Source organism: Myotis davidii, unplaced genomic scaffold (assembly GCF_000327345.1).
Source record: "Myotis davidii unplaced genomic scaffold, ASM32734v1 scaffold332, whole genome shotgun sequence".
Taxonomy (NCBI): domain Eukaryota; kingdom Metazoa; phylum Chordata; class Mammalia; order Chiroptera; family Vespertilionidae; genus Myotis; species Myotis davidii.
In genome coordinates this window covers 6301661-6328623 of record NW_006285779.1, presented here as the reverse complement: position 1 = coordinate 6328623, position 26963 = coordinate 6301661, and the positions used below count along the sequence as shown (strand labels likewise).

General features: G+C 50.7%; 1 protein-coding gene across 1 annotated transcript in view; it reads right to left on the bottom strand.

Annotated features, from left to right (window-relative positions):
- SFRP5 (secreted frizzled-related protein 5) overlaps positions 1 to 26602 on the bottom strand; it is a 33602-nt gene extending 7000 nt beyond the window's left edge. The window contains exon 1 of the mRNA XM_006756673.2: positions 26531 to 26602. Coding sequence (XP_006756736.1) covers positions 26531 to 26602 — 72 coding nt within the window. The remainder of the gene's footprint in view (positions 1 to 26530) is intronic.
- Positions 26603 to 26963: the final 361 nt, after the last annotated feature.

Here is a 26963-nt window from a genome sequence, read left to right as displayed (position 1 = left end):
AGGTTCTGTGGATGACCCTCAGGAGGTGAAGGACTGGTCCCTGCAGGGTCAGACAACACAGTGTAGTAATGGTGCAAGAGTCCGAACTGCAGACAGAAAAAGTCAGGTTCAAATCCAAGTGCATACTCACTGAGTGACCTTGGGCACGTACCTCGCCATTCGGACTCTCCATTTCCTGGTTTGTAAGCTGGGACCTCCTCAGCAGTTACGTGAGAGGCAAACAAAAGGATGCATGGAGAGAAAGCCCCTACACAGTGCCAGCACATAATAGGCACCTAGGCATGTCAGATCTCCAAGGGGTGGGTGTGTAATTATAGGGTTAAATTCGGGGTGTGTTCTGAAAGCTCCCCCAGACACCTTGGCCCTGGCTCTGGTTTGGGATTCTGCTCTCTGCACTCCAGGTCACCCCTAAGCCCCCCTCGGGCTGGCTCAGGCTTCTGCACTCCAGGGGAAGTGTGGCCCTGGGCACTGGGGGTGGGGGGGCGTGTTGGAGCTCCCCAGGTGGTTGTACAAGGTGCAGGCTCCTTGGGCAGCTGGTCATCTTGGAGTTCCAGTGCCTGGTCTGGACTGAGGGAGGCATTGTTCCTGCTGTTGGTTTTGTAAGAACTGCAGAGGGTCCGAGAGCAGAGTGAGTCTGTACCTGGCAGCTCCAGGGGCTCTGAGGGCCAGAGGGGCCAGGCTGGACTCTGCCTTGGGGACCCTTAAGGCTTCTGGGCATCGAATCCATGATGAGATCCAGGAGGGAAGCTCTTCACAAGAATGGTGCCAGGTGGTGGCTGTGCCCTGGGGCGGTCACTCAGGGATGCTCTCCTTCTGAGGCCCCACCATTTGGCTATCCTGGCTGTGCAGCCCGAGAAGGCAGGAGGCTGCACTGCAATGCGGCGCCCCTTCCCAATGAAGCTGTTCCGGGGCCTAGGCAGCTGGGTGAAACACCTGGTGTGCTGGGCATCTGTCCGTCTTAGAGTGTTTGCAGTCTGTCCAGGCACACATTTCCCCCAGCTGATAGAGGGCATAGTTTGTTTAAAAGAATGTTTGTTCATGGTCCGTTGTGAGCAAAGTCCTATATAGATACCTTGTAGATCCAACTTGGTTAATTATGTTATCAACTCCTCCAGTTTTCTACTTTTTTATTGCCTACTTCCGTGGTTCTCCGAGTATAATCAGGATTCTTCTGAGGGTCCCCAAGTCCCTTTCAGGGAGTCTACAAGGTTAAAATAGTACATAATTCCAAGATCCACTCAAAGTACAAGATAAACCGATAGAGTTTAAGTTAACGGTAAGAAAAGTTCATTGATATGGATTCAGATTCTACATTACAACCAACATTTAAGGAACTGCCACATACCATTTTTTTTGGTAGTATTAAAGAAGAATATCCACAATATCTGAAAGTCTTTTAAAATACTCTCCTTTCCAACTACGTTTCTGTGTGAGGCCAAATTTTCTTCATATAGTTCAACCAAAACAGTATCTAACAACATACCGAGTGCAGGAGGAGATTTGAGAATCCGTTTTCTGTTAATCCACACATGAGAGAGATTTGCAAAAATGTAAAGCAAAGCCACTCTTCTCACTAATTTTTTTGTCTTGTAAAATGTAATTAGCTTTCACAAAATTTATGTTAGCATATAATGGGTTTATTATTGTCATTTAAAACAAATTAAAATTTTTCTCAGTTTTAATTTTAAACATGGCAATTATTGATAGGTGTAAACCCATATAACCAAAAGCTCTATAATCTAAAAACTTCCATAATTTTTAAGAGTGTAAAGGGGTCCTGAGACCAAAACGTTTAAGAATTGTTGGTTTATTTATTCCGTTCACTTCTGATAGAGGTGTATTAAATCTACTTTGATCATGAGTTTGTTAATTTTTCCCTTTCCCCTTTTGAATCAGTTTTATTTTGAAGTGATGTTGTAAAGAGCATAAAGTTTCATGATTATATGTTCTGGTTGGATTGAAATTTCTATCTGTATGAAATAGCCTTCTTTGTTTTGTTTAAGGCTTTAGTCTTGGGAATAATAATTCTACAAACCAACATGTATCTAGCACCCGCTATGGGCAGGCATACAGTGAAAGTCTCCATCCCTGTCCGCGTGGAGAGCATGAACACACCGAGACAGCGTAGTGTAGCAGGAAGAGCCTGGGCTCAGAGTCGGACATACTGGTGGTGAATGGTGACCACTTCCTAGCAGTGTGTCCTTGGACATATGTCTGTTGGACTTTGGACATTACTTTCTTCATCTGTAAAATGGGGTTAATAACACTTATTTACTTGGTGATAGTGAAAACTTACTGAGATAAGGGGTGAAAGTCCTTGGTGTCTGTGAAAAGTGATACAACAGAGCCATGAGCCATGAGATCTGCCCCATTCGTGCCATGCAGAGCACCCAGGAGAGGCAGTGTGGCAGTGGGGAGTGCACCCAGCTTGGATTCAGAAGATCTGAGTTGTATTTTCAATTTAATAGCAAGTCCCCCCTCGCCCCACCCCTCTGCGGCCGCCACCCGAGTCTCGGTTTCCTCATCATAAAATGGGAGGACCACCTCTGACTCCCATTCTCCATGAGGCTATCTGGAGAATCAAATGTGATAATGAAAAGGAAGGAGTTCGGGCTGATGATGGAGATGAGGTTAACTGTCCTTGGCCTGAGGTGGGGAACCTCTTCCGACTCCTGCTGTGAGGAGGTCCTGCCAGCATAGACTTGCACCTCTGAAGAAGGTTGTGTCAACCAATGGTCATTGGTGCAATCCAGCTCCAACAAGAAGCCCCAATTTGGGGTGCAGTGAAGAAGGAAACTTTATTCAACACAAAACAGCTAAATTGTGATACAGCAAAGCTGTAGAACACTCTGGGGCCAGGCCCCTCTCTGGTTAGATAACTCTGCTCAGCCACCACCTGCTCTGTGCTGGTCTGCTTCACTCTGCTCCTGCTCCGGCTGGGAGAGCAGCCTGGATCTCTTCTTACGTTGGAGTCACAGGGGAGCTGGCTTATATGACAGAAGTCCCCAACCTTGGTTCCTGATTGGTCTATCCTCGTGCAAATTAGAAGTCCACATGTTTGCAGTTGGATTTGTCCAAAAGGCACTGTCCTGATTGGTCAGAATAGAGCCACTCTCCACTCTGATTGGTTAGAACTGCTCAGCTCTGATTGGATGGAGAAAGCCTCAATCCTATTGGTTGAAATTTATAAGGGCTGGCTCAAATGGCAATTACAGTGCAGGTGGGCAGTTCAGCACAGGCTTCTCTGAAGTGCAGCTTGCGTGACAGGCCCCTGTGCAGAAATGGCTGCTAGGTTTTTCTTTTCTTTAATTCGAGCCCAATTAGCCACCAGGAGCTCTTCTTAGTAGGTGTCTTCCCCGGCATTCTCCTGGGTTCACAGTTGGGATGCCAGAATGAATCTTGTCCTTATTTTAACCTCCTGGGATTATCTGCATTTTACAAGCTCAGTGTTCCCCTGCCAGGACACCCGCCTTCACAGAAGTTGCTCCTGAGTGCTCAGCAAAACCCAGGGTGAATGGTCTGTGTAACTAAAAGAACTGTTAGTGCAGGCCGGGACCCATAGCAACTGTCCCCCAGGGCCCTCCATCCACCATCATTTTCTTAAGAGGAAACTGGAACTTGGCCTTCCTGACTCCCCGTTCAGTGCTCCTTCCTTCACACCTACACATTGTTTTCCTTTCCAGTGTTTTCGCTTTATTGATTGCAAAGTCAACATCTGCCCCAGAGGCCCCCCGTGTACTGTGCTCTGGGCAGCAGTTCCAGCAGGCCTGCTCAGGATCTCCGGGTGCCCAGGTGTCAGTGGGGCCTGGTTGTAGAGGGGCTGGAGCTAGGCTCCTTGTCACGGACTCAAGTGGCCAGAAAGGCAAGCCTTAGTCCTCCCTTCTATGAGCCAGGACACTGGATCTCATGTGGTTCTGGAACGAAAGCAGGCCCACTTGTGTTGGGCCTGGGGCTTGGTCTAGCTCTAAGAGTGCCTGTCTGAAGCGCAAAAGAAAGTGGGATGGGGGGTGGGCACTGGTATTCTCTGGACAGGGACAGGGATGGTGCAAAGGCTGAGTAATGCTCTCCTGTTGGGAACCCAGCACACCTGGAGTCTGAGGCTGTGGCTAGTGGGCCACCCAGACCAAAAGCTTATCAGAGAAGCAGTCAAATGTTTTGGTTAAGAGCATGCACTCTAGAGCAGGACTGGATTCTCATTTCAGCAATGCTACTTGACCTTGGGCAAGTTATTTAACCTCTGTCTTCAGTTTTCTCATCTGTAAAATGAGGATGGTAACAATAATCATTATAGGATTATTGAGAGCATCCAAGTTCATTTAAAAATTGCTTAGAATGGTGCACACAGGAGGAGCTACTTATGTATTGTTAGTTAATAGTATTGAAGAACAGTGTGACCGTGGCCTTTAGAGACTGAATCCACTGTGCTCTCCCTCCTCACTCCTGTCCTGCCTTGCTGCTCTGGGCCTCTGGTTTCATGGTTTTCCACCCTGTGGAGCAAAGTGACCATTTCAAACTGCTAACTTGATAGCCTTGCTCTTCAACTTGAGACCCTCAGTTGCTCTGATTGCTCTTCGCATGAAGTTCTTACCCAGTCTCCAGGTGGGCCAGGCTTCCTCGCTGGGCATGCTGGTAGAACTCCAAACCTCCTTTTGCAGCCCTCCTCATGTAACTGCTCAGCATATCACTGAGTTTATTTTCTCAATTTCTGGTTTTCCAGTAGACTGAGTTCCACAAGGGCAAGACCTTGTTCATCTCGGTTTTCTGTGCTGCTAGCACACTGAAAAGAAGTAAGAAATACTAGTAGTGGACCTTGAAAATGACTTCAGGTTTTCTCACTGCGCAGAATATAGTCAAACATTGCTGCAGCCCTAGTCAGTTTGGCTTAGTGGATAGAGCGTTGGCCTGCAGACTGAAGGGTCCCGGGTTCGATTCTGGCCAAGGGCACATACCTGGGTTGCGGGCTCGATCCCCAGTAGGGAAGGTGTGCAGGAAGCAGCCGATCAATGATTCTCTCTCATTACTGATGTTTCTATCTCTCTCTCCCTCTCCCTTCCTCTCTGAAATCAATCAATCAATAAATATATTTAAAACAAAACAAAACAAAAAACACTGTTGCAGTTAAATAGTTTACCCTTTGTCCTCCCTGCGTGATCTACAATAATAATCTGCTTCGTGTTGATATTTACTGCTGTATTTCTGACAAGTACCTGGAAGAGAAGTTGGGGTGCTTCACCGGGCTGGAAAAAGTTTAGCTAAATGAGAAAGCAGGTCTAATTAAACAAGTTTACTTTATATCTATAAAAGGCTAAGTTGACTTGCATATGTGAGATACATATAAAGCTCTCGCTGGTGCCAACCGCATGTGTGTATTTCCATCTGTCATTGTCAATCGTGAATTTGATTGACACTTTTATAGAGAAAGGGTGAATAGTGATATTAAAATATTTCTTCTAATTAATTTCCTTTCAATGTGCATGAATTCGTGCACTAGTATTGAATGAGAAGTATCCCAAGATGCTCCAACATGCTATAGTGTAAGTGTTCAGTTTCGTGCAGTCACAGGAAGCAGCCAGCGCTCGGTCTCCCCGCTCAGCCCAGCTGTGGCTGGGCCCCTCTAGACACCAGATTTATCAACTGTTTCAGCTGAAAGCTATCTTCTTTTTGGTGGTTCTTGACCACCCAGGGTCTGTGAAGTCACTACTGAAGGTTCATAAACTATTCTCCATGTTTCCCCAAATCAACACAGAATGGTTCATTTGCCCGTAAATAAAGGAGCAGATTTATTTGCTTTTGGCTGGAATTGCATGCTTTCCTCTCATGCTGAACAGAAGTCGATCGGCAGTCCATGCATCTTTGATTAATTTAAAAAACAGAGTCTGGGAGAGGAAAGTGAGTGGCCTAGCAAGGGGAAGGGTAGGTCAGAGAAGCCCCGGGGGAGGAAGTCAGGAAGCCCCAGGAGGTTCCCGAGGGCAGGACCCTGGAGGGGAAACCCAGGGCAGGAGTGGTAGGGGTGGGGGCCAGCTGTTGAGGGAACCCTGGGCCAACAATGGCCTCATTAAGGAGAGGGTGCGGGTGGGGAGGAGCTGGGCAGAGCTGCAGCCAGTGAATCTACTCTCCCCCACCCAAGCCAAAGGCCCAATTGTCCTCCGCTGGGAGAGAGCGGAGGCATGGGCCTGGGAACTGCTGGGCTCTTGCCCAGAGGGACACCACGGTGGTCACAGCCTCTTTGCCTGGCCCCAGAATGGCTCTTCTGTAATCCACGCTGAGGGTTCAGGCCACAGCGGGGGCTACCTGGTCGTAGCTCCCAACAGGCAGTTCAGGGTGTGGCTGCCCAAAGAGGCCCTCTGAAAAGGGGTTCCAACGTGCCTCCTGCCCACTTCTGGGAAACCAAGGCCCTGGTTAGGATGGCCTGAGACTGGAGCTGTCTGATTCTCCACTCGCCCTGCTGTGCTGTGGCCATGGGCCAGTTGCTTGGCTTATTGGGTCTCAACTGCTCCAACTATAAAAGGAGGGGAGTTGAGCCAGAAGTGCTTCACAGCTGGGCTTTGTCATTAGGATGACTGGGCTGCTACTGGCTGCCAGTGGCCGGGACCAGGGATGCTAACTTCCTGCAATGGCCAGCCCAGCCCTGCTCGGCCAAGAGGTATCCTGCCATAATGGCAGAGAGAGCCCCTGCTGAGAAGCGCTCATAGATCAGTGCCTTTCACCACGGGTGTTTTTAAAGTAAGATGATCTTGTTTTCAAATGATGTGGCCTGTGGGAACTCAGCTGATAAAACAGATGAGGGGAATGTGTGGTTAGGCTGGGGTGGGGCCCCGAGCCCTACCCTCGAGCATGCTTATATCCCCTGGTGGCCCCTGACCAGAGCAAACCCCCTCAGAGCCCCATGCAGCCGACCGGGCTCTCTATGGCTGTTCTGGGTGCCTGTCCTGATCCACTGGACATCTGGTGGCATCGGCCAGTGGCTGTGCTCTGCACCCCTGAGTGTACCCCATGGCTTTTTATTTTTGTTTAATTGTTAGAGGTATGATGGGCAGATGAAGCTTGGGTTAACCTCCCGTGGCTGCCAATAGTCCCTGACCTCCTGGGCCTCCCTGGAGTGGACTGGCTGACGTGGCATCACAGGGCACACCTGGCAGCCAGGAGAGGAGAGAGCGTCCCAAATTTGCAGTGGGAAGCAATCACCTTGGAAACGGGTTAAAAGACACATTCCGATGGCTGGGCCACCTGCAGACTCCAGTTCAACGCAAGTCACTCCCAGGTGGTTCTGATGCAGTGGTCTGGGGACCAGGATGGGAAAGGCTGGCTTCGGAGGGCGGAGGGCGCTGTGCCTGCGTCCCTCTCCCAGGCCTCCTCTGCTGGACACAGCCGCTCTCCAAGGCTCCTGGGCCTCCTTGAGGCTGAAATGAGAACTCTCCCTTCTGGAATCTCCACACAGCCTTCCCCTCTGCCTGTGGATATGTTTAGTCAGTCAGTGCATGTCCATCTTACCTTGCCCAGCACCCAGCTCAGGGCTCTGATTAATAGTGACGTTAGCAGACATTTGCCTGTCTAGGCACTGTGCTAAGTGCTTTATTATCTCATTTAAACCTCTCCACAATGCCAAGAATTGATGTTATTGTCATCCCCATTTACAGGTGAGAAATCGGAAGTGATTAGGGAACTTGCCCAGGGTCACTGAGCTGGGACGCTTCCGGATGGATCTGACGCCAGTGCACACATTCCAAATACAGGCAGGACAGCCAGCCCATCTCTCCATCTGGGAGTTCATAACCACCATCCCCCCCCCCCCCCCCCCCCCCAGTCTGACATGGTGCTATTATTAGTGTTATTATTAATGAGGACTTGAGTCTTAAGACTTGCCCGGGGCTGGTGCTGGAGGAGAGATCTTGATGTAGCTGAGAACTGCTGGGGTCCTGATGGGAATGATTCACCTTTATAGGGTGTTTGGGAGTCACATCTGTTATTTTGTTTCGTCGGAGGGAGCTGTGCACAGTCAGTCCCCATTTTACAGACGAGGAAACAGGCTCAGTGGAGTTAAGTAGCTTACTCAAGGGCACCCAGGCAGTAATGATGGAGCTGGAATTAAACACGGCTCTGACTCCATGCTTTCCCACTGTCCCATGAGTGTGGATGGTGCCAAGGTCAAGAAAAGGTTGAGGTCTTTTTAGCCTGAGATGTGTCCCTCCCAGCCCACCCTGGAGCGCTCTGCAGACATCCCAGGGGCAGAGACCAAGAGGCCCATACCCTCTTGACCGAGTGATGTGGCCAGGCAACTCCGGGTTAGGACAAGGTGCATTCTTTCCCCTCCACTCGCATTACCCAGCCTCTGACTTCCTGGAATTTTTGTTAAAATTCCAAATCGCTTGGCAATAAGTCCTCTTCCCCACAGTTTTTGCAAACAAACAGGAATCATTACCCTTCAGCGTCCAGACCGCACACTTTCACACCCTTTCCCGCCTTCACCTGCTGCCAGGGCCCCTTTCGGGGAAAGCAGGTCTGAGAGGAAAACATGGGCAGGACAGCCAGACAGAGTCCGGTTGTTACTTCCTGGGCCCACGCTCATGTCTGAGGGAGGCAGAAAGGACCCCAGGCTCGATGCAAGACCCCAGTACAAGTCCCTGGCCTCCCACTTCCTGTGCAACCTTGGGGTTACACTGACCCTCTCTGAGTCCCAATTTCCCCGTCTCTTAGAGGAAAGTAATAATGCCCGTCTATTGAGAGGCCCAGATGAGATCATGTCTATGAAGAGGTTTTATTCCCCTCATTGTTCGATGACCTAAAGGTCAAGTTTGTTGAATAAAACTCCGCAATGATGGACATTTTCTATATCTGTGCTCCCCGATGCAGTAGTCGCTAACCACATGTGGCTACTGAGCACGTGGAACGTGACTAGTGCTACTGAGGAACCAGGTTTTAAATGATAACACCGGTTTTTTCAGTGAGAGAAATTTACAGAACGTAAAATTAACCGTTTTAGAGCGGACAATCAGTGGCACTTAGTGCATTTACAGTGTTACGCAACCACCACTTCTATCCGGTTACAACACGTTTTTGTCCCCTCGCAAGGAAACTGTTCACATGAAGCAGTTTCTCCCCATGGCCCTTCCCCCAGTCCCTGGAAACCACCAAGCTACTCTCTGTCTGTGTGGAGTTGCCTCTTCTGGACATTTCGTGTAAATGCAGTCATCTAGCGGGTGATCTTTTGTGTCTGGCTTCTTTCGCTTAACAGAATGTTTTTTGGTTTTGTTGTTTTTTGTTTTTAGAGAGAGTGGAAGAGAGAAAGAAAGAAATATCAATGTGAGAGAAAAAATGTGAGAGATTGGTTGCTTCCTGCACAAGCCCTGACGGGGGCCAGGCTGGATAGGAGCTACAACCGAGGTATATATGCCCTTGACCGGAATCAAACCCAGGACCCCTTGGTCCGTAGGCCCACACTCTATCCACAGAACCAAACTGGCTAGGGGCAACAGAATGTTTTTGAGGTCCACCCACAGTGTAGTGTGTATCAGTACTGCATTCCTTTCAAATGGCTGAGTAATATTAATTTTAGTTAATTTCAATTTAAATAGCTCTTGTGGCTGGTGGCCACTGTGTTGGACAACCAGCACCTCTGAACTTCCAGGCAAGTGAGGAAACAGCACCTCCAAATGCCTGCTGATAGCTGAGGGTCCCCGTGGGAGAGCAGAAGCCTGGAGGCTGAGAAGGGTGCCCCAGGTTCCCTGAAGGAGCCTGCAGCTCATCCCGTCCCCGCAGCAGCCCTTGATGTAGGTCTGTCCTACCATCATCCCTGTTTACAGAGGGGAAGACTAAGGCTCAGAGTGATTAAGTCACTAGCTCAAGGTCACACAGCTGGGAAGTGGGAAGGGATGGGTCTATGAACTTGGGTCTGGTGCCTTCTTAGGGCCCATGATCTTCACCACTAGGCTACACAGTCTTTTTAGCTTGATCCAGAAGCTGCCCAGATGGAGGCAGATCCAGGACCCCCGCTGCACCCACACAGACCCGCACAGATGTGCACAGACTCCCACAACATGAGGCAGCTTTCTAGTGCCATCCCACGTCAGCCTTGCTCAACGGAGAGCCACCTGGAACGCGGGTGCCTCTTTGGGATTCGGGAAAGGGTGGCAGATGGGACACCTCGGAATAGGATTAGGGAGTAACCTCCACCAATTTCCCATCGTTTATCAATGAGTAACCTGGCCTGCTGGGGCTCCCGGGGCCCTCTTTGGGCCCCCCACTATTAATTGATCTGGGAAGGAGCCTCTGTTAATTGCAGACCCAGAGTAAACAGGCTGGGATAAATGGGGCTGATAGCAGATAGCTTTCCTCGGCTGTGCTGCCCTTTGCCCTTTGGGAAGGGGCAGCGGGAAGAGGCAGAGAGGGAAGGGGAAGGAGTGGTCCTAGGAATGTCTTTGGAGTGGGGGCGGGAGGACTGGCTCCCTGGGGCCCCAAAGAGTCAGTCTGTGTGTCCTTCTGGAATAGAGTGTTCTGCTGGGCTCCCTGCTGCCTGTGCCCTGCCACAGGGATGGGGCCAGCGAGACTGACATTCCCTTTTCATGCCTCCCCTCGTCTGTCCATCTCTTTTACCCCTCCCTTTTAACATCCTTTCTTCCGTTCATTCACTCCCCCTTTTATCCATCTGTTTTTCTTTCCTCCTCTCTCATTCCATCCCTCCATTCTCCCCTTGTTCTAGCTACTCATCTGAAAGCCTACCACCTCCTCCTCTCTCCCCCTCCCTTCTCTCTCCCTCTCTAGCCCTCACTCATCTTCATATCTTTCCTCCCCCTCTATGGTGACCACGTGTTTCTTGAGAAAGCCATGGAAGAGAAAGCCTGGGCTGGGAGTCCCCTGAGCCCAGGTCTGAGGTTGGTGGAGTCCTCCATGGGTTCCGAGTCTGGCCCCTGCATGGCCCTGTGGAGTAATGGGCTGACGGCAGGCATGCTGGCCCTGGCTCAAGGTTAGATGGCGTCTCTCTGTCTCACCTGGTACCCCTTTCTCAGCCCTAAACTGTGACCCTGTAACTGGCAGCCTTTCTCCCGGAGTTGAGCCTGCACTTGGGGCTGGTTCTGTGAGCAGCAACACACACCAACATGAGCCCGTGGGTCAGAATTTGGGGTCTGACCCCCTCTGGGATCCCAAAGCCCACATCTCAGCATGACATGGGGCAGTCCCGATGGGCCTTTCCAGAAGTTGTTTTGGCCTAACAGTGCCGTGTGGAGGGCAAAAAGCAGAGATCGCCTTACCGCCGTTACAGGCGTGGGAATCGAGGCTGTTTGCTGATGCCTAACAGCAGGATAAGTAAACCCCAGAACCCATTCTCAAATCGCTCAATAAAATAACTTTAGATCTGTGACTCTGCTTCCAAACCTGTGCCCCTTTTAGAGATGAGACACCTGAGGCAGAGGGGGGAGGTGACTTTCTAGTCAGCCCCCGGGCTGTCCCCTGGTGAAGACTGACTAGCAAAGTGGGGCAGTTCATCCCCAAGGTAGGCACAGCCCAAGGCCTCCGAGAGCTAAACGGCAGACGGTAACAACAGCAGACGGTAACAACAGCTACCATTGATTGAGCCCCCACCTGCCCTGGGCTTTCCACATTGGGTGGTAACTCAGCAAGTTTGGTTCAGGTAGGAGAGCAAGATGGTAGCTAGAGAACAGACCCTTTTGATCCCCTCTCCTCCCGCTCCCCACCCTCCTGTGAGCTCTTAGGTGATCTGGGGGGCAGAATGTGTCCTCCCAGAGTCCCGCCACCACCTATTAATCCTTAACTGCTGCAGCTGGGAGATAAGATAGCACCAGCTCATTAATCAAGGCTGCCTGGTGGGGAGGCTGGGGGTGGGGTGAGACAACACCACCTCCCACGTGGAGATAAGTCCCCTCCTCCTGGCTCCCTCAGGGTCTGGCAGTGGAGGGTGCTGGGAAGTTTGGCCTCAGGTTCCAATCCCAGGTGGGGGTGGGCGGAGTCTACAGTGGGCACTGGGGCAGGGAAAGCTGGGATAGGCAGCCCCTGGGTGCAGGTCAGGTTGAGTGGAGCCAGGAGACCTGGGTTCCGGCCTCGGTGCTTCTTCCCCTGCCCTACCTAAGCCACTGCACCTCTCTGGGCCTGCCTCTAGGTCTGAACGGATGGGAGGGGATCAGACTAGATGCTCTTCCACCATAAACGTGACCAGTACTGGAGCAGGTGAGGGGTGGGCTCACCTGACAACAGGGAGAGGGCAGAGGCACTGCTGGGCCCGGGGACGACGGGCTGGGCAGTCCTCTCACCAGAGAACAAGTGGGTGGTGGTGATGGTGGTGGGGCCTAAGGTGGGATGGGAGGCAGGAATAGGCCCTGAGCCACTTATGCCCTTCAGGGGGCCATGCAATATCTGGGTGGAATTATGGACTTAGGTTCAAATCCCAGGCCTGCTCCCTTCCTGTGTAATCTTGGGTGGGTCACTCAACCTTTTGGCTCCTCGGTTTCCCCATCTGTATAATGAGGGGGATCACATTCCCCCGTTGGGATTTTCTAGGGAAATCAATGTAAAGTGCTTAGCTCAGTGCCTGGAAGATACAAGTGCTCAGTAAATGGTAGTCATTATTCCTTCCTTCATGGCCAGCTCCCAGGGCCGGACCTTTCCAATCTCTGTGGCCACAGATATGGAGGAGACCGGGGCAGCTGCATCCCAAAGGGTTTGCTGGTCCAAGGATGCTGATGATAAAGGGCATGTGTTATACTTTTATAACTAAAAACACCAAATTTAAACAGCAAACATTTATGACCTCACAGTGTCTGTGAGTCAGGAATCCAGGAGTGTCGGACTCAGGGATATTTAGAGCCACATGGACCTGGGCTTGTGACTCAGGATCTCTCAGGAGGCTGCAGTCAAGATGTTGAGATGTTGGCGGGGCTGCTGTTATCAGAGGGCTCACCCGGGGCTGGAGGATTGCTCCCAGTTCACTCAATGTGGCGGCTGGCCAGAGGTCCTGCAGGCAGCTTGAGTGTCCCCATGGCGTGGTGGCTGGCTTCCCCGGGTTGAGCGATTCAGCAGCGGCCCTGGCAAAGTGCAGGCCATGAGAAGGGCCTGACGTCACACACCACCACTTCCACTTTATTCTACTCATTGGAAGGAAGTTGCCGAGGCCAGCCCACGCTCAGGGGGAGGGACCATGTCAGAGACAGACACATGCAATAACATGACAACACAACAATAACAGCTATTCTGTGCCTAGGTGCTGGGAACCTAAGACGCGATGGCGAATCCCCACAACTACTTTCTAAATCAGGAATTATGCTTCTTTTATGGATTAAAATACAGTGGCTCGGAGAGGTAAGTGACTCGCTCAATCTGGGGCCAGGCCATTCCCTACCCCAGACACCACCAGTTTCAGCCACGCTGAGCTAGCCTGGGCTTTGAAGCCACACGAGACCACCGAGGGCAGTGGTTCTCAACCTTGGCTGCACATTAGAATCACCTGGGAATCTTTTTAAAATCCTGATTTCTGGGCCTTATCCTCCGGAAATTCTGTTTCTTTGTTATGGGGTGGGGCCACAACATTAGTAACAAAGAAACAGAATTTCCGGAGGATGAGGCCTAGAAATCAGGATTTTAAAAAGATTCCCAGGTGATTCTAATGTGCAGCCAAGGTTGAGAACCACTGACCTAGGGTAACAAGTCCTCCTTGGATGAAGGATTAGAAAAACGTGGTGATGCACACGCGTTCGGGTATGCGAAGAGCAGGGATTTTTAGAGCCACATTGATTTGGGCTTGAATTCTGAGGCCACTGCTTTGTCTCAGTTTACTCATCTGTATGGTGGAAGCGGGTATCCATCTGCCTGGCTGCTGCAAGGAGGAGGAGGATGTGTGGTGCTGTTTTTTGTCAGGGGTGGGACCAGGTAGCTCTCGGGGCTGAGCTGCTAAAGGGCTGCCTTCCCGCTGGTAACGTGCTCTCCTGGTGGAAGCAATGTCCCCCTTCCTGGTCTGGAGTCCTCCGTTGAGGCCTTGCTCACCAAAGACAGCGCGTCTGAGACATGTGGTTGCATTGCCAGCCCTGAGGGTAGGGGCTGAGCCTCAGGGCAAGGGGGCCCCTCTACAGGCGAGACTGAAGCCGGACTTCCTGGCTGGGAGCTCCTTCAAGCCTCTCCCTCCTGCCTTCCCAGCCTTTTCAGGGTCTCAGCCTGGAGGGATCTCCAGGCACTTACCCGCTTCCACCAGCAGAGGGAGCAGGTGCTGTGTCTGGGAACCTGGGAAGCTCCAGGAGGTTTGGCAGGGCGCACTCCTGGGTGAGGTGGAGTGGGATGACTTGGAGCAGAGCTGGCAAGATTGGGGGCATTGCCTCCCACCAAGGGAGTCATCTCTGGAGCGCTAGAGCCCAGATGATGGAGTTGTGGAAAAGGAAGAGAAAGGGTGGTGTTTTCTGGGCCGGAGATGTCTGATCTCAGCTCTTGCCTCCCTTGGGATCCAGAGGAACTGAAGCCATTGTCATTCACGCCACAATCCATTCAGCCATCATGTAATAATCAGGAATAGTTAACTTAATTTGTTCCTTGCGTACCTGTCACGTGCCTGGCACCTGGCAGGCACTGGGCGCCCAGGTCAGATATGGACTTTCAAAGGGCTGACATTTGAGTCGGGGGCTAGGACAAGGCAAGATGGAGTAATTGCAAATGTGACGGGAAGGAAATAAAGAGAGGGCTGGGGTCGGCGACGACGGGGGCCTGGACGACCACGCGGGACTGAGTGGAGCCAGCCTGTGAGTCTGAGTGGGAACTGCCCTTCTGAGCCACAGGCTCCGGTCTTACCAGAATCACCATACGGACCTGGCAATGACAGCAGGGAGGGCATGTAATCCCTCGCCTCCGGCAGGACCATCCGCGGAGCAAACCCCCGGAGGCCTGGAGTCAGATGGGCCTGGCTTCTCGTCCGGCTTGGTGACTGCTCCGTTCTGGCAACTGCAAAGCAGTAATGAGGATCCCTGCACAGTCTGAGCACTGGGATGTGTCCGTCCTCGCTCTGCCTCTGGCCAGCTGTGAGGCCTTAGGCATGTGTGTTAGTTTTCCGTCGCTGCTACAACAGATGTCCACAAGCTTAGTGGTTTAGAACAACACATGTTTATTATGTGACAGCTCTGTGGGTCAGGAGCCCAGGCACAGGTTAGCTGGGTCCTCCGCTTAGGGTCTCTCAAAGCTGCAATCAAGGTATCAGTGGGGAGTGAGTGTCATGGCGGCTTGAGGTCCTCTTCCAAACTTATGTGGTTTTTGGCAGAATTAATTTCTTGGCAGCTGTGGAGGCTGCATCTTCAAAGCCAGCAGGAAAGACTCTCTGCCATCTCACCTCCGTTAAAAAGGCTCAGCTGCTGGAACCGGTTTGGCTCAGTGGGTAGAGCGTTGGCCTGCAGACTGAAGGGTCCCAGGTTCGATTCCGGTCAAGGGCATGTACCTGGGTTGTGGGCCCATCCCCAGTAGGGGGTGTGCAGGAGGCAGCTGATCGATGTTTCTCTCTGATCGATGTTTCTCTCTCATCGATGTTTCTAACTATCTCTCTCCCTTCCTCTCTGTAAAAAATCAATAAAATATATTTTTAAAAAAAGGCTCGGCTGATCAGGTGAGGCCCACCCAGATCGTCTCCCGTAGATGATCTCAAAGTTAAATGAGGAAATATCCTGTTATATTTGCTGGCCCCACCCACTTCCAAAGGGAGGCCATTTATCCAGGCCATGTACACCGAGGGGTGAGAATCTCGGAGGCCATCTTAGAAATACCAACAGGACAAAAATATTTTAAACTAATAATCATGTAATTATCAGTAATAGTTATTTTAATTTGTCCCTTGGTTTTGAAAAAATATACACAGAAGATCTTTCAGGTTTAAAGACATTGTTTGAATTCAGTTGAATATTTTACCAAAATTGTGCTTACCAAACAAAAGCACCCCAGTTCTCAGCTCCAACTCTGTATCACCGTTTTCGGTTTTAAACACAAGGCAAACCTCCAAGTGGTCCTTAGAATGTGGAAGGAACTCAAGTTCTGTTCTTTTTGTTTTCAGACTCAGCGGGCTCTCATTTTTAAATTTGAATGTGCTGTTTTGCCATAGACCAATTCCAGCAAATAAAAAAAAAAATAAAAGCAAGGGCCCTAGACAAGGAGGGACTCTTCAGTTCCTTTAGCTGAAGGTCCTCTGACCCCCAATGCCTTTCAAAATTATATCTCGTCTCCGGACTCTTTATTAGTCTCTGGATTTCTATGTCATCTACGCACAGTCCCCTTTCCAGATTCCTGAACCCTTCTTGATGCTGGGACATGAACCCCAGCATAAATGGACGCCCGAAGTGGGACAAGAGCACCAACAATACTGTTTAAGTGCAGAAATATGCAGTCCCGTAGGGTTTGGGGACACAAGCTGCACCTGAAGTGAGCGCGAATGAGCCTGAGCAGTTAGGAACTTATTCTAGAAACACGAGCAAGATGCCCGTCAGCAGGTGAACGGACAGACAGTACATCCAGACAATGGAATTTACTCAACGAGGAAAAGAAATGAGCGTTCAAGCCATGAAAAGACACAGAGGCATCTTTCATGAGCGCTACGAAAGGGAAGAAGCCCATCTGAAAAGGCCACATCCTGCAGGATCCCAACCACCTAACGTTCTGGAAAAGTCCAAGCTGCAGGACAGTAAGACAATCAGTGGCTGCCACGGGATGAACGGGTGGAGCACAGGGGATTTTAGGGCAGTGAAACTATTAGGAAAGATACTAGACTGGGGGGTACCTTGCACATTTGTAAAAATTCATAGGACAGCCCTGACCAGTTTGGCTCAGTGGCTAGAGCATCGGCCTGTGGACTGAGGAGTCCCAGGTTCGATTCCTGTCAAGGGCTGTACCTTGGTTGCAGGCACATCCCCAGTTGGGGGTGTGGAGGAGGCAGCTGATCGATGTTTCTCTCTCATGGATGTTTCTAACTCTCTATCCCCTCCCTTCCTCTCTGTAAAAAATCAATAAAATATATTTTTAAAAAATTCATAGGACATACAATGCAAAGAGTGAACTCTCACGTAAACGATGGGCTTTAGCTAATAATAATGTATCAGATTGGTTCATCCATTATAGCAAATGTACCACAGTAATGGAAGATGTTAGTAATAGTGGAAGCTGTGTGCACTAAATTTGTCTGTAAACCTAAAACTGCTCTAAAAAATAGTCTGTTAATTAAAAACAAAAAATTCACATGGGTTCTACATCTGTGTGTCACAGGCTTCCCAAATAACCGGGAGCTTCCTGAATTACTGTCACTCAGAATATGGCACTTCCTGAAGGATAAGTAATAAAAATATGCTAATTGGAAGTTAATGTGTTAAAGCCCCAAAGTAACCACCGTTCCTGTTTGGAACTAAGTTCTTGTTTAGAATTTAGACCAGCAAAAGATTCTTTTTTTAGTGAAGGGGTATTTTATCTGATATAGTTTAAAATTATAGAGTTTAATATTGCTGCTTGGTGATAATAAAATGGAGACCAGCTCTTGCTTTGTTTTACTATTGATTTTATTATTTTTTAAGATATATTTTTATTGATTTCAGAGAGAAAGGGAGAGGGAGAGAGAGATAGAAGCATCAATGATGAGAGAGAATCACTGATCGGCTGCCTCCTGCATGCCCCCTACTGGGGATCGAGTTGCAACCCGGGCGTGTGCCCTTGACCACAATCAAACCAGGGACCCTTCAGTCTGCAGGCCGACGCTCTATCCACTGAGCCAAACCGACCAGGGCACTATTGATTTTAAATGATCTGAAATTACACCCCTGCGTTGCCTGCACCGCAGCAGACCACCCCCACCACCCTGCTCGTGGTCCCCCGCAGCCCCCGGCATCTTCCAGTGCATGCCCCTGAACGTGGCATCCCTGTCACCAGGCCTTGTTAACAGGCAGGAAATGAACTATTTATTTTCTCATATCCTTTTAAAACCTTTTTGTTTTCAATACATTTTATTTTTTTAGTGCAGTTTTAGGCTCACAGCAAAATTGAGCAGGAAGTACGGAGCTTCCATGGAGCCCCTCCCCCCACACCTGCACAGCCGCCCCCACTATCGACATTGCAGCGCCAGAGCCGTGCATTTGTCACAGCCGACGAGCCTACATGGGCGCATCCATAGTCCACATTAGGGCTCACTCTTGGAGTTGTATAGTCAGTGGGTTTGGGTTAATGCAGAATGACATGTACCCACAATTACAGTGTCAGGCAGAATGGTGTCACGGCCCCTCCCCCAGCACCTCTGTGCCCCCACTCTTCATCTCTCCTCCTCCACGACCCTTGACAACCACTGTTCTTTTTATTGTCTCAGTAGTTTTGCTTTCCCACAATGTCATGGAGTGGGGATTACACAGTAGGTAGCGTGTTCTTTGAACATGGTAAGCGCAGTTGTGTTTGAGTTTACACGGATGATACCGAGACTTGATGTACTTGGTGTACAGTTTTCTAGTGTCTGCTGTTTCCTTGGTTCTTCTCCTGGACGTTGGAATAATATTTTGAAGCCTTGGATTCAAACTATGGAAAATATTTTTATTGGCTCCAGCCAAATGCTTGATGTTAACATTCTGGGACCATCACAATCCAATGTTAAGATTTGCTGTTTCCTGGTACAAACAAGGACCGGCTTATGCCAGGTTCATGCCTCGCCGCCTCGCACCCCACGGGGTGTCGTTCCACTGCAGGGTCGGGTGGGGGTTTTCAGAGTTCCCACCCCTGACAAGCTCTGGGTTTTCACTCTCCCCTCCCAGCCCGGAGGATACTCGAAGCCCAGCTCCTGCCTTAGTACCGGTTTCTCCTGTTGACGCAAATGTCCGCAGGCAAAAGCAGCTTTGCAGGCTGGGCTTCTATCTCGGGATTCTTGTCTTCTCCCAGAACTTAGCCCAGCAATTCCTCAGTAGTTTGTAGTCTTTGGTGTTTTTTTTTTAAAAATGTTTTTCCAATTTTTGTCCCAACATCCTTTCATTGTCCTCAGGAGAGACCTGGTCTGAATTAACTGGTTTACTGTGACCAGGAGTTCGTTCACACGATGAATGAGCGACTCTGACCTGACTCCTTGAAACATAGCAACCCCGGCCTATTCACTAGAAGAGGCGCTGTCGCTTCCTGGGCTTATTGGATCACAAAGAGACCCAGAGAGGCCAAGAACACATCTGTCTCAGTCATGCAGGACGAGCAGCGCCAGCCTCATAGAGTTACTCTCTTGGCCCCAATCCTTCTCTTGCCACAAGCAGAAGTAGCAATAGTCCAGGAGTCAAGAGATGTGACTTCAGTCCTGGGTTTGCTACGTGCTCATTTCCTGCTGTAGGTAAAGAAGTGCCGCCCCTTTTGCTTTTTACATAGCGCCTCTGCAACACGGGATTACAAATCAGAGAGAATTGCCCCAGGAAGCAGCTGATCGATGTTTCTAACTCTCTATCCCTCTCCCTTCCTCTCGGTAAAAAAATCAATAAAATATATATAAAAAAATATATTAAAAAAAATCAGAGAGAATGCCTGTCAAAATGCCAACATGCTGCCTGACATATTTAGATGTCAAAGATGTTGGATGAATATCAATCAAAACCAGCTTCATATCAGTTTAGTTGCATATACTAGAAATATCTCCCAAATAACAATAGCTTTAAAAAGAGGGTTCATTTCTCTTTTGCAGACAGAGGTCTGAAGGCAGGTAATGCCGGGCTGGGGTAGTGACTCGGCATTTGTCAGGGCCTTGGACGCCTTCCACCTTGCAGCTCCTCCAGCCCAAAAGGCCGCTCTGGCTCCACCTGTGTTTCAGGCGGCAGGAGGACGGGCAGGAAAAGGGCACCCCTCCCATCCAGTGGGAGCGGTTGGCAGCCCTGCACAGCACACCTGCTCAATCTCATGGACTGGGCCTTGGATGCACTCACAGCAGAGCTGCCCGGGGAGCGGGGAGGCAGACTCCCTGAGCCTGGGCTGTTTGTAGGGTCTTTTTCTAAGGGAGACAAGGAACAGGGAAATTGCTAGGCACAGGGACTTTGGTGCAGTTTTCCTCCTTGAACTTCAGTTTCCTCTTCTGTAGGCACTGATGGTGGTGGTGGTGGCACTATTGGCATTTTGGGTGCTACAGTTCTTTCCTGTGCAGAACTGCTCTGGTGGGATGCAGGGCACTGAACATCCCTGGGCCATGCCAGGAGTACCCCCTGCATGGGGACCCCCAAAACAGCCCCACTCTTTTCTAACTGCCCAGGGGACCAGGGGACAGTACCACTTACTCCCTGCTGAGAATCCCTAGACAAGCAGAGTCTAAAGTCCTTCTGAGGGTGGCATTCTGTGAGAGTCTGTAATTCTATCATGCGTGGGCCTCAGTAACTTCATCTGTGGGATGTGCAAGGAGAGGGGAGAAGATGGGAATGCAATTGTCCCCAGCTTTGTGGGGAGAAAGGGATAATCATGTAGCCAGAATCAAGGCCATGGCCTGCAGGTGGTCAGAGAAGGGAAAGGAAGGAGGGAAGGAAGGAGCCAGGACAGAACTTTCCAAGGAGTGAGCGGTAGGAGAGGCAGGAACCCAGAATGTCTGGTCCCACTGCCCTTCCCAAGGCCCCTGCCCCTGCCCCTGGCATTAGAGGTGGAGGCAGAGCCACCTCCTGAGGAGCTGGCACGCTCGCCTTCATCTGTCATGATGCCCTCATTAGTGACTCCATGTCCATTGGCAGGACCTCATCAGTGGGGCCCGCCTGACCTTTGGGGCAGCAGATGCTACATCTGGCAGGGCTGATCAAAGAACCTGGCCCCAGCCCCTCCTGCCCCTCGTCCCTGCCAGGGGTGGCAGTTAGGTAGCTCATGGTGTGGTTCTGAGGTAGGCAGAGGGAGGAGGTGTGGGAGTCATGCTGCCTGAATTCAAACCTGGTCCCCACACTCATTGTGTGACGTTGGACAAGACCTTTCTGCTCCCTCAGCTGCACAGTGGGGATGACAATAGTGTCACAGGGCTTCTCAATACGGCAGGGCCTGGAGAACAGTGCCTGGCACACAGTGGGCACTCAGTAAGTGGCAGTCCTGGTCTTGCGGGGGCAGCGCTGCCCGTCTCGGGTCACAGGGGACTCAGTGCGTACTATACGGCTTCTAGAGTTTAAGCAATTGCCCCAAAGTTCCACGGTGGCCAGGGCTTGTGCTCTTCACCCCTCCTAGTGGGAGAGCAGGGTCCCAGAGAGAGAGGGGAGTGGACCAGCCCCGCCACATAGCAAGCACAGCCAATTTGGGCACCTGACATCTGCCATGAGTGGGCACCTGAGCCGCCAGCTGCCCTCAGCTGTGCCCATCACAGGTCAGGAACTCAGAGAACCACTCTGCCACCTGCTCCTGGGCAGACAGAGCCACAGAAGGCTCGCACCCAGGGCTTCAGTGCTGCCTTCCGCAGCGTCTCAGAACATGTGCCGGGAGCTCGAGGGAGGAGCCGCCCGAGCCATAGGCAGGGGGTTCCCAGGGGCCCAGGAATGAGCTCCACTGAGTTAGCCGGCAGCTCAGGGCCTGGCTCGCCTGTTCCTGGGGAAGGTTGGCCACGGTGCGGAGAGGGTCTTGATGGCCAGCAGGCAGGGCTGAGCCCTCCAGACACACAGCAAGGCCAACAGCCACCATTGGGGCACCTTTCACCCCCCTGCACAGCACCTGCCCCTGCTTGCCCTCAGCTCACGGTGCTGGAGTGTGGAGGGGAGAGCGAGGACAGTGGCTGGGGGCCGTGGGGCTTGTGGCAGATGCGCTGGGTCTGAGGTCAGAGACCGAGCACCGGGGCTGGGTCCCGCATTTGTTATCACTGAGTGTAACGTTTAAGTGAACAATAATCATTGCACTGTCATTACAGATGTCAGGGAATAAGTAATGAATGTGAGCTAACAACGACAATCGCCACTTGTTTTTAGTGCTTACTCCGTGCCGGGCATTACGCCAGGTGCTATTTATGAACTCCCTCCTTGAGTCCGCGTGGTCTTATGAGGACGGCACCATCAGTCATGTTCCAAAGAGGAAACTGCGCGGTGAGGGCTTAGTGACTTGTTCAAGGTCACACAGCGGGTAAAGGGTAGAGGCTGGGACGGGGTCCGCTGTGTCCACTCCATGGTCACATGCTGGACTGACATAACATTTGTGAGATGTGAGCCCTCCTGGGCCGGCTTTTGTTCACTGGCAAATGCTTTTAAATACCTTGACCTTGATTATATTATAGGGGAGTGGTTAGAACTAATTGAATAAGGGATGTGACAAGTATTTGTAAGTTCATCCATTATTCAATCAATGGTGATTGATTGAACCCCTATCTTGTGCTGTTCACTCTTCTAGGGACCAGAGGTACAACAGTGAACAGAATGAATTAAGAATGCCTCCTGTTTTTTTGTTTTTTGTTTAGTGGTGATAGCATTTATTTTATTATTATTATTATTTTTGTGACTCCTCACCTAAGGATATTTTTCCATTGATTTTAGGGAGAGTGGAAGAGAGAGGGAAGGACAGAGAGAAATATCGACGTGAGAGAAACACATCAATTGGTTGCCTCCTGCATGAACCCTGACCAGGGCCTGGGCCAGGGAGGAGCCTGCAACCGAGGTATGTACCCTTGACCAGAATGGAACCTGGGACCCTTTGATCTGCAGGCCGACACCCTATCCACTGAGCTAAACCGGCTAGGGTGGTGATGGCATTTATTTAGATGAGGAAGAAGTTGTAAAGTGCTCTACAAACAGCAGGTAGTATCATTCTTTTCAGAATTGTTTTAAGGGATTATCAGCTATGAAACTGCCCTGATAAAGGGGCCAAAATGTCACTTTAATAACTCATACACCTGGCGCCTGGGAACACAGGTCTGCATGTTCCTTCAATAACTACCTAATTTAAGTCAGAAGTTGGCAGATGATGGCCCAGTACCAAAACCAGCCCACCACCTGGTCTTGTACAGCCTGGGAGCTGAGAGCAGTTTTCACAGTTTTCTATGTAAATGTGAAAAAAGACCACATAGCCTTTCCCTAGAACAGTTGTTCAATTTTTCCTCTTGGTTGGCGAAACCTACAATATTTACTATCTGGCCTTTACAGAAAATGTTTGCCGACCCCTGGCCTAAATTAATTGGTTTGGCTCAGATTGAAGAAGTGTGCTCAAGTGGAAACAAAACAAAACAGAACAAAACTCGAAACCCACCTCACACGCTGACCAAGTTCTGTGTCCCCTTCCCCCATTCCCTGCGGGCCCAGCCCCAGGCGTTGAGACCCTGACTCCGATGAATGCCAGTGCAGGGCTGTGTAGTAGGACCGAGTGATTTATTTTAGCATCTAAATTTTAAATGGGGTCTTTGCTTCCCGGGAAGCTGTCTGGTTTAGAAAATTGCCCATAATAAATGCATGCAATAAATCCATTATTTTGAACCTAAGGAAAGGTATTCAAGTTTTGTAAGAGCAAATCAGTTTCTCCTCATCCTCCCTGAATTCACGTTATGTTAATAGTGTAAAACAATGGTTTGAATGGGTGCTAAATTACCAGCTTGCCAAAATGCAATCATGGCTCTTATTTTTCCAATTAATCATGCAAAAAAAATTAAATAAATCCATTTGCTGGTATCCCCTAGTGAGGCTTCCTCGCTACTCCTCAATGATCCAAGAATCCCTGGCACTTACTCGGTCCAACAGGCTCCGTCGTGTTGTGAGGTGCTGAGTGGGAAGGTGTCTGGCGAGGGTGACCTGTCCACTCAGAGGACCTGGCTTTCAGGGTGTGAGCTGTCGGCCCAGTCCAGCTGGTCCTGTGCGTCCCCACCTGCTGCTGCAGGGACGCTGGGCCTGGTTCTCCTGCAGGTTGCAGGGCTCTTGAAGTTCTAATTCTTGGTTGGTTTTTTTTTGTTGTTGTTGTTAATCCTCACCTGAGGATATTTTTCCATTGATTTTTAGAGAGAGTGGAAGGGAGAGGGAGAGACAGAGAGAAACATTGATGTAAGAGAGGCACATCGATTGGTTGCCTCCTGCAGGCACCCCGACCCGGGCCGGGGAACCTGCAACTGAGGTACGTGCTCTTGACCGGAATTGAACCTGGACCCTTCGGTCTGAGGGCCGACGCTCTATCCACTGAGCCAAACCGGCTAGGGCTGAAGTTCTAATTCTCTCAGTTGGTTCACACTCAGTGCTTAAGGGATTGGGTTGTAAGAGGGGATCAGCTTTGGCCCCAAGCTGTGCCTCTTTGTTGAGACTTCAGGGCCCAGAATTAGGACTAGCCTCCGGGCATGCACCTCCCCCCTCTTTGTGGTGCCTGTGGTGTGATTTCCAGCAAGCTGATTTTGGCCAATATCCAATCTCTTCACTGAGGAGCTTCTCACCACATCCCTCTTTGAGGGTGCAAGGCCTGGGCAGGAGACTGTTTAGACCCTTTGCAAATTTACCCCCCTGCTCCTCAGTGATCCCTGCTGCAAACCAAGGGAGATTGGGAGTGATGGTCTTTGTCAGGCCACAGGAAGTCCTGGGCAATGAATGTCTGCTCGCTTCACCTTTGCAAGAGGGGTTCCCGGGAGTCTTCCCCTTGTCCCCACTGAGAACATTGGTCCCAACGTGATTTGCTGGTTCACTTGGTGGAAGTGGCCGGCAGCTTCTGTTTTGCAAAGTTCATTCATTCATTCATTCACTCACTCATTCATTCATTCATTCAACAAAAGTGTCTCCTATACCAGTGATGGTGAACCTATGACACGCGTGTCAGAGGTGACATGCGGGCTCATTTTTTTTGGTTGATTTTTCTTTGTTAAATGGCATTTAAATATATAAAATACATATCAAAAATATAAGTCTTTGTTTTACTATGGTTGCAAATATCAAAAAATTTCTATATGTGACACGGCACCAGAGTTAAGTTAGGGTTTTTCAAAATGCTGACACGCCGAGCTCAAAAGGTTTGCCATCACTTTTATATGCTGGGCACTGTCCTAGGCACTTGGGACACAGCAGTGAGCAAAACAGAAAAAGACCACTGCCCTTGTGGGGATACATGGGAGTATGCTTAGTGCTGCTCTGGAGCACAGCGCAGTGCTGGGGGGGGTGGGGGCATGAGGAGGGCAGAGGTGAAGGACAGATGAAGGTGCATGTGTGTCCAGGATGCTGGGAAAGGCTTCACTTGAGAAGAGACATTTGCTGTGTCTTGAATGCTGAGTGGGATTCATCAAGGCACCCAGGGGCAGGGCTGGGGAACAGACTTCCCAGTTTCTTGCAAATAACTCAGCTCCAGGAGGGGTCACTCGGGGGAAAAGGCACTCTAGGGTGGGCTGAGCCCACTGAGGAGCTTTGAATTCCGTGCCAAGGAGTTTGGCATGTCAGGGACCCCAGTAATGAGCAACCTGGGGGGAGCCGTTCACACAGATTTCAAGGCGAGTAGCGCCCTCTAGAGCTGTGTCCTGCCACTCGTCCACTGCGCTATGGTCTACCCCAAGGCTCTGTTCAAGGGCTGGCTGTGTGTTCAAGGGCTGACGCTGTCTCATTCCCGACTTTTCTGGTGATCACACTGAATAACTTCTCTCCTGCCTGGTGCCTGCATGCCACACCTCCTGACTTAGGACCAGAATTCGTTAGCACCTGCTTTGTTCTCTCTCTGGGCATCTTCAAGGTCTGGGATGGTTCCTGGGCTCATCGTTCTCAGCTCAGAGTGGTTCTTTGTATACAGTGTTACTAACTGGGGGCTCCGCCCCGACACTGGGGGCTGTGAAACAGCGGCAGGTGCGAACTGGACCAGGGGTCCTCAAGTTTGGTCCTTGGGCCCCGTGAGCCTGCATCGTCCTGTTGACAGTAAATGCAGACCCGCCTCAGCTCTACGGAATCTGAATCTCCGCGAGTGGGGCCTGGAGTCAGCTTTTTGGACGTGCCTGGCTCCCCAGTAATTCTTACGGGTGAAAAAGTTGGAGGACTGCTGTATGAAGCAGAAGCTCCTCCACATTTTGGGGAGCTGGGGTGAGTTTTCCTCGATCGGATTTCATGCATTTAGCACCAGGAGATAGTTAGGGGTTTTCAAAATGCTCCGCCTGCTGGTGTCTCAGTCTCCGCCTGCTGGTGCCTCACTACCAGGAGGCTGGTGGAGAGGGTGAATCTTTCTTACTTACAGCTTCATTTCCTTCCCAGGGATTTATGCCCCAGGGCTGGTTCTGCCCCTGGAGTCACACCAAGCAAGCTCAGTGCTTCCTCCCAGTGGCTGTCCTTCAGATGTGTAAAGGCTACTATCATACCAAGATCCGAGAGTTATTGACCAGTCTTTATCTATTACTAGGGGCCCAGTACACAAATTCGTGCATCTTGAAAGGAACTGTGGGCTGTGAGGCTGCGGTGGGCACAGGGGCAGGCCTCAGCCCTCCTCTGCACCCTGCCTGGCCCCTCCCACCACAGCCCCCACCCCCCGTCCTCTGTCTGTTGGCAGCCCCGTTCCCACTGCCGCTGCTCCCACGTGCTAACGGTGCCGAGCGAGGGGGGCCATCACCAGCAGCAGTTGTGAGCCCCGGGCAGGACTGAGAATTTTCAGTATCCACCAGAGGCTCACCCCAATGACAGTGACCAGTGCCCCCGCTCACCTGCTTCACCATCCCACTGAGGCTGCCGCCACCATGTTCCGAGCGTACCCCCTGGTGGTCAGCACACGTCATAGTGACTGACCAGCTGTTCTGCCATTTAGTCTATTTGCACATAAGCCTTTTATTATATAGGACTAGAGGCTCAGTGCACAAAAATTTGTGCACTCGGGGGGAAGGGGAGTCCCTCAGCCTGGCCTGTGCCCTCTCGCAGTCTGGGACCCCTCAGGGGATGACCACCTGCTGACTTAGGCCTGCTTCATGGGGGATTGGGCCTAAGCTGGCAATCAGACATCCCTCTGGCAGCCCGGCAGCCCTCAGGGGATGTCCACTTGCCAGCAGAGAGCAGGCCTAAGCTGCAGTCAGACATCCTTAGCACTGCTGAGGAAGTGAGAGAGGCTCCCACCACCACCACTGTACTGGCAGCCATCAGCCT